General features: G+C 41.2%; 1 protein-coding gene across 1 annotated transcript; it reads left to right on the forward strand.

Moving 5' to 3' along the window:
- Window positions 1–2,922: 2,922 nt before the first annotated feature.
- arcn1b (archain 1b) lies at window positions 2,923–15,156 on the forward strand. The gene is made up of 10 exons (XM_083772863.1): window positions 2,923–3,087; window positions 4,299–4,562; window positions 7,170–7,349; window positions 7,804–8,006; window positions 8,472–8,633; window positions 8,982–9,147; window positions 9,716–9,863; window positions 10,323–10,431; window positions 11,553–11,757; window positions 13,437–15,156. Exons 1-10 carry the CDS (start codon window positions 3,085–3,087, stop codon window positions 13,524–13,526), a joined length of 1,530 nt encoding a protein of 509 aa, XP_083628989.1. The 5' UTR covers window positions 2,923–3,084; the 3' UTR covers window positions 13,527–15,156.
- Window positions 15,157–15,704: the final 548 nt, after the last annotated feature.

Raw genomic sequence — 15,704 nt, forward strand, 5'->3', positions numbered from 1 at the left:
AGACCAATTCATGCTACTTAAAATACATGACATGTTAGCCTATGATAGGAAGGCCCTTGCATAAATATATGTAAACTCAGGTCTCCCGCACAAAAGTCCAACATCTTAACCACTAGACCAAAGGGATATCCCTATGGAGGCCATCAGGCTTGGGCTCTGCATGAGCCACTCTGCTACATACTGTATACATGAAGTAACCATAATAGGGCAATATCAGTTATTCTAATAGACAACAGTACAATTATTACTATTGGAGCACTTTTAACCCTCCAGCCAATTAGAATAATATCAACTACAGCACCATTGGGAACCACTGATCAGTATACAGTGTGCTGGGCACTGCTGGCCCTTGTCCACTCTATAACATAAATTAAGTAATACTGGACCGTGAGTGACATTAGAAAATGATTGAAACCAAAAGAGGAGGAATAGAAACTTTATATCCCCCAATAACTTTAGAAAACACTCAACCGTTAGGCAGCTCTGTAGTGTGCTTATCACTGGAAGGCTCATTTGCCATGACCTAGGCCTTGGAAATGAGCTCATGTGAGGTTGTTGTTGTTGTTGCTGTTAGAACTGAGAGAGGAATGAAGGGAGGGAGCCTATATCTACAGAGTCAGGAGATTGTATGAACTAATGGCACATGGCAACTGAATCTCTGCCACACAACCTTCAGATGATGCAACATAAATGTGTGAAAAAGCTAATGAGATAGATTTCTGGTCCTTTGGACCTTGCACACACAGGCATGCACACATCTACCTCCACCTCTTTCCAGATCATCTCTGCTTAGTTGGAAACAAGCCATATTGCTTTCTTGGGTTCAATCCTTTTAGCATTGTATTTGTATTAAACTGTAGGCTACTTTATGTATTTTGTTTTTGCAAACTGTTAATAAAGTAATCAATCAATCAATCAATCAATAGGGCCTAACCCTGCCTCTGTATCATTCTGCCCTTAATATTTCTCCAATAATTATACTTGGCTCTTCCCTGATAAAACATGTCAGCCACTTGTGTTTTATGTCTACATTTGTGATCCACCTGTATTTCTATTTGAACAGCGCTAGTTAAGTAGTAAAAACAAATCCTATATAACACCCTATATCGACACGGTCTGCAGCTGTAAGAGCTGGTTCAAGCTGTTCTACGAACTCTGCCGGGTAGGTCCTCGGTTTTGGAAAGCTGATAAAGAATTCCCTTGGCCGCCACAATTCAGAAATAATGGTTCTCTAATCTGTACCGGATAAAACCACTGTCATTGGAAATTTGCGTCACTGAAGCATACGCTTCTGGTTGGTTAACTAAATTACTGTTATAGGAAATAATTTAACAGTGTCATTATACTGCTCACATCTTCTAACCTTATGGCACTCCTTAGTGCAGACCTTCAAATGCTCTCCATCTCTCTTCCCCCTCCCCCCCCTTTCTCTCTCTCAGTCTCTCTCCCCTCCCTCCCTCCCTCCTGTCTATCTCTCTCCCTCGCTCTCTGAACCTTTCACTCTGAACCAGTGAACCAGTGTCTTCTTCTGACTCTTCATTCTGTCTGGCATTCAGATAAACACCCCCATTCTGGTAAAGCAAGGGCATAATTTCCTGTAACATCAAAGGTGTAATTTACTTGATCTATTGCCCCTGCGGTAAATATTATGTAGTTAAAACCATTCATGCTCTCAAGACACGTAATAAAGTTTATAGCATCGTGACTACGAGCTGTGCGGCCTCTTTCCTTTCTTAGTCAAAGTATTATTTCCTACGGTCAGCACCTCCCCACTATACTGGTGTGCGCTCCTATACCTTTTTGTTGGTTCTGAGACTGAAATGTAAAATCTGTGCTGAATTCATTCTTGGATTCTTCACTCCCCAGTTAACCCCTGGGGTCAAAAAACCATTTCATGATCGAGCGTGGGCGGGCCTTGGTTTGCACGCTGTTGGCCTGTTGCTGTCCCCCCCATGTAGTGCGTGCATGTGCACCATGTTACTGGGGCGGACCAGGTTTTTTTTCCAAATCACCCAAATCACTGAATGATCCTTTAAACATTTTAATGTAAAAAAGGAAATACTCAGATACAGTAAATGTACCTCAAAATTGATGTGTACAGTATTTGAGTAATGTACTTATAGTTAGTTCTAACCAGAGTAATCTAGTAAGAGAGTGGCGACACGCTTTGATCTCGCCGGTTGCCTATGGGCTATAGTTCCAAATATTGGAACTATCCCATTGAGATAGAATGAGCACTTCCACATTCCATTGTTACAATGGGAATTAACGCTAGTGTCGCCACTCTTACTAGATTACTCTGGTTCCAACAGACCAACACTGTCTGAAAGTCAAGTTTAGTTGATTGTTTTCACAACATTATGCAACAATGCCAACAGTTCAGGGCCCACGTCATTGGTTTCACAGCTTGGACGTCTCTAGGTCATATAGCCCGGCCGGATGGTACCGCTGTGATTAGCTGGTCGGCTGTCAGTCTGACAGGTAACTAGCCAATCATAGCACGGTCTTCACTCGAACGCTTTCTGTTTACAGACACACACAAAACATATATATGGCAATACGCTCATATGATTCAAATTATTCCTATTATATTTCTTACACTATATTGAAGTGTAAATTGAAAATATCAGTTAAACGTCTCACGTCACATTACAATATCCATATGTGTAAATCTATATTTCCTTTGGTACTTTTGTTTCTTCCAGTTTTTTTTTCTTTTCTTATAATTTTCATTTTGTCTTTACATGTTTCATGTTTGTGTCTAGCTCTGGTCCATACAGGTCTTGGACGGCAGCTAGTTTGTTTCTTTCACTCACTAGTTAGACTAGAGAGTGTCTGGTCCAATCACAGAGCGACCGTCCTCCTGGCCTATGGGGCGTAGAGCGTGTGGGCGGGTCTCGCGCTGCTTCCGGTGGAGACGTGGCTCTGTCCTGCCTGCCATATTGAAGCTAGCGCGAGCTAACGGTCAGAACGGAGCTCGACTGTTTTTATTTACACTTTGATGTTCTTCTCGGTGTGATTTATAATCCACCAAAGTAGCAACTGCAAGGAAGCGAAGAGCGTCTTCCCACAGAGAGACACAAAATGGTGAGTGGAAGACAACGGAAGCGAGCCATTTGCCTTCCTTTTGCTCGGGCCTAGCAATGATCATAACATTGGCTAATCTGGTTAGCCAGTTAACAATTAGCCTCTCTCTGTCTCAGTGTTCTCAGCGAAATAAGACATAAGAAAGGACGAATATAGCGTTGTGTTTCTGACAACATGCGCGTCGGCTATGTGCCACCAAAATGGTGAATTGTCAAGTCGTGTCATGTGAGGACACCAGCAGTAGACATGTTCAAAACGTTTCAAGCTAAATGGGGAATGCAGACATTGGTGACGTGAACTAACTGGGTTCTTGCTAACTGTCAGGTTTAGCCAAACTTCCCTAAACATTCACCTTCAGGCTTCAGCTGTCTGTGATATCAACGAATTCAATTCAATTCATAGATATGCTCACTTGAGTTGAAGTACCGCCACAACTTCAAGTGTCATTTGATAGCTGGTTAATGTTGCAGTTGCAACCCGTGCAATTTAATCAATTTGAACAGTGACAGTATTGTACGAGTACAGTAAGTAAGTACAACAACACTATGTGTGTACTGTACGTGTACTGTGTGTAGAATATTCATTAATGCAGATATTTAAACATTATCTATCCTATGTTTCATAATTCACAACTTTTTATGCCACAGGACAACATTTACGTGGTTGAGCTATTAGGGCTATGCAAGGCAATTTCTTTATGCTACAGAAGAGTATCTGCTCACTTTTGCTAGTTTGTTATTATGGAAGGTGAACTGTCCATATCTTAAGGGCGATTCTACAAATGTCCTCTAAATCTCAACAGCTTTCTGAAAAAAATAAAAAAGTAATGCTATAAATACCATACCATCTTTATTTCTATAGCACATTTAAACAACAAGTTGTACCAAAGTGCTTTACAATATAAGTTGGCTTAATAAATATCAGTGGTTCTAAAACTTTCATGTTAAGGAAGGACCCCTAAAATGATGTGTTTTGCCGTGGACCTCATCCAGAAGCAAAGAAGTGCTATTCCATAAGATTTGCCCACATTTTAACGATTTTTCATAGCCTGAGCTTGTATATCTGCTATTTTTGAATAGCCAAATATAAAACAATGGTTAAAGTGGTTCAAATCTAAAATGACACTGATGATGCTTTCTTGGTTTCATCGGGCTAATGGAAAAATCTCATACGTGTGTGTGTGTGTATATTATTAACACCACAACCTACAGGTGCTGTTGGCAGCGGCGGTGTGCACCAAGGCAGGCAAGGCCATCGTGTCCCGGCAGTTTGTGGAGATGACCCGGACGCGCATCGAGGGTCTCCTCGCTGCTTTCCCGAAGCTCATGAACACCGGCAAGCAGCACACCTTCGTGGAGACCGACAGTGTCCGCTACGTTTACCAGCCACTGGAGAAGCTCTACATGGTCCTCCTCACCACCAAGAACAGCAACATCCTGGAGGACTTGGAGACACTCAGGCTATTCTCTCGCGTGGTAAGGAAGGAGTGATGTAAATAGGTTTTCAATGTAATGAGTCCCGGGATGCAGGGATGGTCTTTTAGATTCCCACTTCAACGACGTTAGGAGTCATATTTTGCCATTTTTACAAATTGCAGCATTTAACTCCCATTTCATTTTGTATGGTTATATTAATGTAGAAAACAGAATAAATGATTATTATAACTAAAGCTAGCAAAATAAACTAGAATAAAAAAACAGTACAGTAGTGCATAGATGCAGAGGTCGTTGTTTTATTGCGTCCCTTAACTATAAACTGTGTTTTGGGATGCAAAATGCACCCTATTTTAGGAGTGATGGTAGATAGTGCCACCTATTTTAGCTTTGTGAAGGAAAGGAAAATTTGATGTACCTTTTTTTTAGATTGTGTGAATTTACATTTAATTACTTAAACCCTACATGCCTATTCTGGGGAGAATATTCGTAAAACATAAACGATCTACAAGCACACATGTCGTAACGCTACACCTTGTGAGCTTGTAGATCGGTTCATTTCTCGTATTCGTTCATTTAAACTTTAATTATAAGCATATACCTTTTTATTTATTTAAGTGAATGGAATGTGTAAATAAAGTATTGGGCCATTTTTGTCTCCCTTAGATCTCTGGGGCATTTTGAGATTTGATCCTTTATATTTATGACATTATTACAAGTCTTTTTAAATTATATTATATTTTCCAATTTCCATCATGTACTCTATGTGACGTCATCACATATTGAGTGCACCCTTACAGGAGAGTGTGCGTTGGTGCTTGACAATCTTTATCATATCATTATGAACATATTAATATTATTATTGAACGTATTAAGGCAAGCATGTCACAAAATGGAACAATATACTGTAACCAGACGCTACCCTGTGCACCCTGCCTGCATGTAGTAGGCTACAGGTGAAGGCAGCCAATCACAAACGTTTCCTTCATGCTTCCCGAGTGTTTAATAGCTTGTTTCAATTGCTGGTCATTCAAGCCTTGTTTACCTGTGAGTCACGTAGAAAAGAGAATTTGGACGTGTGGCTGCATGAGATGAGCACGACCACATCTGCAATAGTTTCACGGGAGTTGTCAATTATGCTGGGCAACTGTACAGTGTACCACCTATATTTTATTTTATTCTTTACTAGATACATACTTAAACCATTAATGGACGGAAACCCTTATTTGTAACTCTGACTTTCCAAACAGGAACCCATTGTTGGGTTGTTGTTGCCATGTACAGTATATAGCAACATTATTTTTATATAGTTTTTCAGAAAACTAGAATCGGTCTCGGTCCTAAATGTGTTAAGATTAAGAGTATTTGGACTGTATTTTCCTATGTTGTTGAAAGGTATAAACTTTTACTTTTACATGTACATTGTTTTTCATAACATTTAGGAACATTTATTTACAATATAGGAGGAACTCAATATGTTGCTTGTCACAGTCAGTACATACGATACAATAGTAGTGTGGTAGAGCTCTGTTTTAGGCCCGGGCTTCTCCAATCTTTTATAGCAGTGTTTCCCAAACTTCTTCATGTCAAAGACACCCAAATTGACACTAATCAGCCTGCGGACCCCCATTCGAAAATATATGCCAGGGACCCCCATAATAGAAGGTTTTTACAGCTCTAGCAGAGATTCTCAACCCGTTAAATTTCAAGGACTCCCAGTTTGACATGCATTAGTCTACAGACCCCCATTTCATGGCATTTCTATCTCTGGGACCCCCAATTTATATTGCAAAATCACTGTTACAATAACGGGTCCATTTGGTTCCATTTGTATACTCTCAGAGTGACAGAACCATAAGGGTCCATTTGGTTCCAAACTATCATTTAGCTGGGGACCCCTGGAACTCCCTCAAGGACCCCTAGGGGTCCCTGGACCCCACTTTGGGAACCACTGATTTATAGTGACTGTCTTAGCTAGAACCCTGATGTGACAGATAACATGTCCTTCAACATCACTGTTCTAGTACCTGATGTAGCCACAAGCTTGAGACATTTAAAAAATAGAAATGGCATGTTTGCAACTATATGTTCTTTGACACATTTTCAATTGTCAGCCAATTAGAAGGTGCAGCTTAGTGCCATAAATATACAGCTTTCTAGAAGAGTCTAGTACAAAAAAAAGACAAGTTATTTACATAACTAATTCATAAGTCTTCCAATAGTTTTCTCGCTTTTGCTTGCAAGTGGCAGAGCTCAAAGGATGGCGATGTCATCCGTCCACCACTTTGGTCCCAAACAGCACATTGAAAACTAGGGTCTGGATTGATGTGGATTTGCTTTGCACCTTTATGCTCCCTGGACCATGAAACCTAATGATTGTGCTGACCTCTAGTCATAGAGGATACTGTAGTAGACAGACAAGATATCTAAAAGGCTTAGAATTCATGCTCTCTGAAGGGTGACCCCTAACCATAACCCCATGACCTCTATTAATGCCATCTTCAGGCCAAAATGTGTTTAGCATGTGCTGATGCTGAATGGTAACATGTTCATACTATTTTGAAGGTACATCATTTGAAAACGTTATTTGAGCAAACTGTGTTTTAAATTAATGTGACTAATTTATTATTGATCTGCCCCTGCCTGTAGATTCCAGAGTACTGTCGTGTGCTGGAGGAGAGTGAGATCTCAGAGCACTGTTTCGACCTGATCTTTGCCTTTGATGAGATTGTGGCACTGGGCTACAGGGAGAACGTTAACCTGGCACAGATCCGCACCTTCACAGAGATGGACTCGCATGAAGAGAAGGTGTTCCGTGCCGTCAGAGAGGTGAGCTCACCTGGATTTTTGCCTTTGATCACATTTAACCCATTTAGACCTGAGCTCGATTCTACAAAATTTCTTCTAAATCATGAGTTTTCTGAAAAACCCATGTTTCTATGTCAGTGGTGCTCAAACTATTTCATGTCAAGGACCCCAAAAATTATATGTATTTGACCGCCGACTCCCATCTCAAAATATGTTGTTCCAGGGACCCCCCAGAAGCCACATTTTCATGATTTTTCAAAAATAGCAGACCTATAAGCTCGTAGCGCTGCACTCAGTGCAGTGCTATGAGCTTGTAGATCTGCTATTTTTCAATAGTTAAAAGAATAACATGATGCTTAAAACACCAAAAGGGGTTCCCGCCCCAAAATGGGTTAAATAAAAATGAGGTCGGCCTACTCCACAATTTAAGCAAGTGGTACAAGTGGATTTGTAACATGGTGTTTTTGACCTGCAGACCCAGGAGAGGGAGGCCAAGGCAGAGATGAGGAGAAAGGCTAAGGAGCTCCAGCAGGCCAGGAGAGATGCCGAGCGCTCCGGGAAGAAGACGCCAGGGTTTGGTTTTGGCAGCGGGGGCGTGACCAGCGTGTCCTCAGGGTCCATCATCACAGACACCATCGTGGAGCCTGAGAAACCCAAGATGGCTCCCGCTCCAGTCAGGTGAGGACACGGCAGCTGCTGAGGAGCGTTGAATGACATGAAACGCCTGCTTACAAGTGTTAATACTTCTTACTATTGGCAGTGTGCTCTTGCCTTTGCACATCTTGCCTTTACTCTATAGTCTACTGAGGAAAAAACACCTTCTTAATCCAACTACACAAAGGGTTGTTCCCGGCTTGGTATAACAACGTATAGGTGTTCGAGGTCATTAAGTAACAGTTTTTTTTATTTCCCAAATACTTTTTATTCTTTACAAACAATTGTTTTGTACCTAAGGTATTATAAATGGTAAGCACATGTAGAAAGATCACTTTCAGACGTTTATTCAGGCAAAATAACCTATTAACACTTGTTAGACATGGAGCAGACGTTCTTTGTGGCTTGTGGAGTGTGTGGAATTTTGTTATCTGTTATCTGAATCTGAATGTTATTTGAAGATAATGTGCTGTTTTTACTTGTTCTCAGGCCCAGTGGGACCAGTAAGGCTCTGAAGCTGGGTGCCAGAGGGAAAGAGGTGGACAATTTTGTGGACAAGCTCAAGTCAGAGGGTGAAACCATTATGCCTTCCGCAGGGAAGAGAAGCTCGGACACAACCAAAGTGCTGCCGCCACCAGTCAATGTAGAGAGGTAAAGATTAAGTGCTTGTCTTATCTAATGATTAATCAATTTAGACACATGTTTTGGTAAGCAAATAATGGGTTTAGTGATGTGTCTACTTCGACAAATTGTTAATGCTTGTCTCAGTTGTCTGCTTGTTTACATTTTATTTGGGTTCAGATAACTTGAACATTTGTCTTTTTTTTATTATTACCTTTTACCTTTACAGTAATTTAACAGTCTAAATTAAAGCTGTACTATGTATCTTTTATCGAGCACATTACATCAAGAGTTATTCTGCGTTATTTGCATATTTGCAGCGTTATATTTCTGACATGCTTGTTGTCACCTGACCTTGGTCGATGTGTGTCCCGTCAGTGTGCACCTTCGCGTGGAGGAGAAGATCTCTTTGACGTGCGGCCGCGACGGAGGCTTACAGAACATGGAGGTGCTGGGTATGGTCACGCTCCGTGTCACAGAGGACAAGAACGGACGCATCCGTCTCATCCTCAACAACAACGACAACAAGGGATTGCAACTGCAGGTAAGTTGCTGGATCATCTATGAGCTAGAGTACGGCTATGTGCCTGTGCGCACATTGCCTTCGTTTCATTCTGAACGGCTCCGAGACCTAGTTTGTTTGTGTGACAGATTTCCTTTTTTTTTTTTTTTTTTTTTTTAGATATTTTTTTGCGGCTTACGCCTTTTATTGATTTTTTAAGGGACAGATAGTAGGCTGGAAACGGGAGAGAGATGGGGGGATGACATGCGGTAAAGGCCGTGTCGGGTTCGGGAGTCGAACCCGCGGCACACCGCGACTGGATCACCAGTCCGGTGCCCAGACCGTTACGCTACGGCCTGGGCACAGATTTCCTTTTTTAAACCGGTCTGTTAAATGGTCCATGGCAGAAGGGACATTTCCAACAATCAACAATGAAGTTCCTCTTGTTTAAATGTCACTGCCTGGTTCAAAGTCATTCTGAGATGACGTTTCAGTTGAGCATTGCTTGACTGTTCCTCGCTAGAAGAAAAAATGCTTTAGCGTCCGTTTATGAAATTACCACATTATGTTAAGTACTGGGCTTGTGTGTGTGTGTGTGTGTTTTAACCAGACACATCCCAACGTGGACAAAAAGCTGTTTACAGCCGAGTCAGTGATTGGTCTGAAGAACCCCGAGAAGTCCTTCCCCCTCAACAATGATGTAGGTGTACTGAAGTGGAGGCTGCAGACCACAGATGAGGCACTCATACCTCTAACCAGTAAGTCCCATCTTTAAGTGCGGCCCTGTGATCAAAATGTATGTTCTCAAACTCATGATTCATTCAGGTGCTGGAAATAAACTTTAACATACTGTACTTGAATTAGTTATATATTTATTATTTACGGTCAGAAATAGGCTCTGTGCATAACGGTAGTCCCAGATTTTCAGAGGATGGCATAGCAGATTCATGTTCCAGGTGGGCATGTGTTCCTAACTTTCATTGTTCCTGAATTGCATGGCGCCCGAGTATGCCTGGCCTAGTATACCTATGATGGAAAATAGGCCGTCCTTCTGTCGTACCCTGTCTCGATAAAAGAGGAAATTCATTACAAATCAAATGTAATGCATTTTGAAGTTGTGTTTGATTTTAAAGGACCATAATGTAACACAACAGAGTTAAACAGTCAGAGGTGTGAGGGGAGTGTTTTAACGATGTCAACGTGGTTTTGTTTGTCAGTAAATTGCTGGCCTTCAGAGAGTGGCACCGGGTGTGACGTCAACATTGAATATGAGCTGCAGGAAGAGAGCCTTGAACTCAACGATGTGGTCATCAGCATCCCAGTACCGTGAGTACCGCTCTCTCCTGTGTGTTTACTTGCAGTCACCACCAAAAATAAAAATGTAACGACAGTCTTTGTTGCAGGGTACCTTCCTTTCAACTGAATTGTTGCAAATTAATGATGAACTGCTTCCCTGAAAATTGTTACACTGGTGGAGCAATAGAAATGTTGTAGGTTACGGTGACTAGGGGTGTGCTGTTAACGATACTCTGTATCGGTCCGATATTGGCCAAAGAATGTTGTAATCATTAAGTCCATTGATAAGGATTGGCTGAAACATTAATTAAAATTAATTTTAGCCATGCTTTAAGTTTGAGGAGGAAAGCTAAATGGCGCCACTCTGTGGCGCACTATGAGCTTGTATATCTGCTATTTTTTAATAGCTAAAGCATAACATAATGCTAACACCAAAAGGGGTTCCTGCCCAAAATAGGTTAAGAGGAAAGAGTATCACATTGGCGTTGACTCAAGGTTGTACTGGTATGGAAATTAAAACGTAATATGTCTAGAGAAAAGTCACTGTCATTTTCATAATTTACACATATTGTTTTATATTTATTGCATTAAGATGTGTGTATTTGTTCATAACTACGGTGATGACCTGTATAATTTCACTGAACAGGTACTGTATTTGGTATATTAGAAAGAGGTCTGTCACCTTGGGTCAAGTTGGTGTAAGAAGAGCTAGAGCATGATTGAGTGGCGACAGTCACTTTAAGAAATCAGAATGATTGAGACTGCTAGTTAATGTAGGGTCGTTCTTTATGAAAAGACTATAATATTTAATGAAGACGGAATGCACTTGCCTGTCGGGCAACCTGAGCGCAAACATCACTTGCCCAAAGTTTTATTTACTTGCCACAGGCAGTCGGGCAACCTTCAGTGTCAACCCTTGCTTAGCACAGCTCGTAGGTAGCCACGATGCAATAACGTTTTCATTTGAAAATAAGCCAACGTTACGACAAAGTCTTCTAGGGAAATTATTATAGATATTTTACCATCTTACTGCTGAATACAGCTTTCACATGTATGAAAGTATTATGTATTTACTTTACATTTTCAGTGTGCAATGTTTTGGCAACAAATTAATTCCTGAGTAATGAATATAAAGTTTCATCTGCATCCAGGTCTGGTGTGGGCGCGCCGGTGATTGGTGACCTGGACGGTGATTACAAGCACGACAGCAGGCGGAACATTCTGGAGTGGTGCCTTCCTGTCATCGATGCCAACAACAAGAGCGGCAGCATGGAGTTCAGCATCGCCGGCCAGCCCAACGACTTCTTCCCCATCAACGTGTCCTTTGTGTCCAAGCGCAACTACTGCGACATCCAGGTGAGTTTACAAAGTGTTCCTGTTGGGGAAACGACGGCCATTGCTGCTTTAGCTTATGTATTGTAAGTAACGGACTGTCTTGGTTATCGTTGACCCATGTAACAGCTGTGTACCTCTGTGAAGGTACACAAACCTAGTGGTGTGCATATTTGAGCCATGTAATGTCAAACTGAGACTTTGTTTATTTTACATAATCGGTGAAGTTGCTTAAGAGGAGCTGTCAAATGCAACCAGTGTTGTCCTTTCACGATAGTCCTGTTCAGAAGTTATGCACTACAAAATGTGGATCAATAATTGACCATCTCGACATTGACTACCGAATTGCACCGTGTCAGCTATTGAGTTAGAAATGTAATTTATGAACTGTCTTGGCCTTGTGTTGTGATTTAATGATATATTCTAATTGCAGTGATGCACCCTTAAACTCACTAAATTGAGAAAGGACGCAATCATGTCACCCTTCGGGGTCTGTACTGGGTCCTGGGACTCATTACACTGAATGACTGAAAACCTATTTACATCACTGTAATTGTACAGAGTAATTCTAGATAGAGTGACAAACAGTACATACTCTATACCAGTGTTAATTTTGTTGGTTTTTGATATTTAGTCGATTAGACTAAGACTAAACGATTACAGACTAAATAGCACTACAATTAAATGGTGTATTCAAAAGACTAAATTGGAATTTGCTGTCAAAATTAACACTAAGAGTAAAAGACTACGGTTAGTCGGCTAAGACTAGACTAATGTTGCGTTCACAGTACGAGACATATGTAAATATGCAAAGATCACAACGTTGCTTCAGTCATCAAGCGTGTGTCCGTAGTGATGTGTGTCGGAGGCGTGGCGGCTGGTGGGGGAGTAAAAACAACAATCCAGCGTGGAGCCTGCGAGCCCTTTTGGACCTAGGCATTATTTATATGCAATGGAAACGCACTAGTAGAGTTTTTGTCAGGGTGAAAAGTGCGGAGGGGGAATTAAAAAGCAATTTGCATCTGGAAGTTGAACCCAGCTCAGCTTCTATTTGTAGCTTCTGCAGCAGCTACAAACGTCGGATGCATCTTTGCGTCTTCATGTCGCTGGTTTCCGTTGACAATGAATTGTAGACTGTATCTTTTCATCTGCCCGTGACAATGCAGCATAATACTAACCAATTTCAGATGACAAAATGGGACTAAAACTAAATGCTATGTTATTCAAAAGACTAAGTCCGAATTTGCTGTCAAAATGAACACTGCTCTAAACACAGACCGACATAAACAGTCTCATTACAGTAGCCTGGGCAGCATTCCTTTTCGGGTTTATGAACAACTGATATCGCTACGTCATGTTGTAGCCGTTGTTTTGTAGTCTGTTTGAGCTTTTCACTCAAACCGATTTTTCTCACATTTATTGTTATTCTTCCGGTTTGAGGGAAAGGAAGTTCCAGGTGATTTCCTGCCTGATGACTACAAAACAATGACTACAACATGACGTAGCGATATCATCCACTCCAGAACGGTTCACACGGCAATTTTGCAACACAGACCAGGCTTTCCTCCTAGGTGGAAAGCCTGGTGACGCGAGGAGGCTATCATCATTAAAGTAGTTTGCTGATCCTTACTTGAAAGGGCCTCTAGGTGTCACCGTTGTTGCACCGTAACACGTTTAACATCCGGCCTAATGTCTGTCCCCAGGTTGCCAAGGTGAACCATGTAGACGGAGACGCTCCTGTCAAATACTCTATGGAAACCTCATTCGTTGTCGACAAATACGAAATTCTGTAAAGGAAAAAAGAGGTAGAGAAGGAAAAAAACGTCAACAAAATCCAAACCTACACCACCACGAGACAGATTGAGGCCCATCCCTGCCTGTATACCAAGAGACTGTACACATCAGCTGCTCTCCTTCTGTTGCGGAGCAGAGCACCGGCCATGTATTTATATGTTTGTATGACAAGAAGATCATATATATATATATACTGTATATATATATATGGGTTAATTGAAAAGGAAAATAATTAAAAAAGAGAAACGCAAATGAACGTGATGCTGTTGTATCCACGGAGGAGACCCATAAACGGGACCTGGGGTTTGAGTGGGAGATGACTGTATAAGGAGTGGGGGTCAGAGGTCAGGGCTGGTTTGGAAGGACAGGGTGGGTCATCCTGCAGGCTTGGCTTGTCTACCATTACGAAGCAGCATTTGTAGATCAACTGTCAAACCAACTGTCCCTCAGAGTCCCCCCTAATTGTTTTAGTATCCTAGGAATGGCCCGTCATCCGCAGCTTAATGTCTTTTTTTTTTATTGCGACATTGCAATATGGGCCCTCAATAAAGCTGTTAAGTTTTACCCTCACCTACATTTTTTCTAACTGCGGTTGTCTTTGACTGACTTGATACTTGACACTTGTTCCATTGGTGTTGACGGGAAGTACTTATTTGTCAATACCGTTTCCATTGTTTTTTTTTCCTGTTTGTTCTTTAGAATGGTTGTCATTTCTTGAGTGGAGCTTAGTATCCATATCTGAGATCTACTATCAAAATATTGCTTTGTGTTCAGAATATCATAATTTGTGGTTTACTTCAGCATTTGTATTGCTGCTATTAAATGGGTAAGGTTATTGAAATTTGACCATTAAGAAGTGATTATTTTTGAGCAGCTGTCGGTATAACATGACTATCCTTCCTGTAAATGTACTATTTTTCAAATGTTTGGGGTATTGCATGGCATTGTTAAAACAACCTGGCCGCGAAAAGGCTACAGGTATATTTTTATTTTTTATTTTTTTATTGCAGTTCTGACAATAGTTTCACTGCAACTCGGAAACAATGCTCCGCTCCGCCCCCTTCCCCTCAAATCTGTCTTAACCAAAAGGAATGTTAGATTTGATTGATACGCCTATAAATGTGTTGGTATGATGGTAGTATTCCTCAGATAGGGCATTAGTCAGGCCTGAGACGCCCTTTCGCCCCACCACAGATAACAGCAGTTCCAATCTCTTCGTATCTCAAAGGTAGGGAAACGGTTGAGACACACGGTCCATTGAAGTGGAGCCAGCTCGCTCACTCAAGTAAACAAACGCATTCTGCTGACCCCAGAGCAGTTACTCGGCGGCCTAGCACTACTTCAGTCTACCACTCTGACGTATCCCTTACTCCTTCAGTCATCCAAAACTCTTATCGACATTAAAAGGACATGTTTGTTTTCATACTTTATTTTCTGTTTTGTTTTGGTTATATTCTTCTGTTTGTATTCCCCCCGAATTTCAATTTGGTTGTATGGAAGTGGGGTTGAAAATGACTAGATTGAGCATTTTTAACAAAAATCAATGGGGAATCTTAACATTCCAGTGTATAATTAGAAAATGATTAAAAAAAACAATCTTTAATGGAATAAAATGTATTATTAAAAGAATGGGTTGTGTTATATGTAACTTCATTTAAAGCAATTACACTTAGGAGAGTTTGTAGCTCTAATTAAAAGGATCTTATTGATGAATGGGGGGGGGGCAGTATGCAGATGCCAGCATTAAAATTAGGTTATCTAATTGTATATATATTTTTTGTTTTGACTTGTTTTTTGAGTCCTACATTTTTCCCACCCTGAATTAACTGGCATTAACATAATCTCCAGTGTCGTTTGTATGTTGTCTCCCCTCCTTGCTCATAGGCCTCGGTCACACTTTTGAGACGGCTGTCTTGTGTCTTGTCCATGTTTAATGGCTGCCCCAATGCATTTCCAATGGAAGTCACATGGTTTCACCAAACATTTTTGTTGGGAGGGGGGCACAACACAGCCATCAAACAAATGTTTTGCCATGTGACTTCCATTGGAAATGCATTGGGGCGGCCATTAAACATGGAGAAGTAACAATGTTGTATGCATGTTGCAACAGTGTGAGTGAGGCCATAGAGTCAGTTGTTTGAGTTTCACGGTGACGCATAGTCGGGCCCCTGAAGACA

This window comes from Protomyctophum parallelum, assembly GCF_964188405.1.
Source record: "Protomyctophum parallelum genome assembly, chromosome: 9".
Lineage (NCBI taxonomy): Eukaryota > Metazoa > Chordata > Actinopteri > Myctophiformes > Myctophidae > Protomyctophum > Protomyctophum parallelum.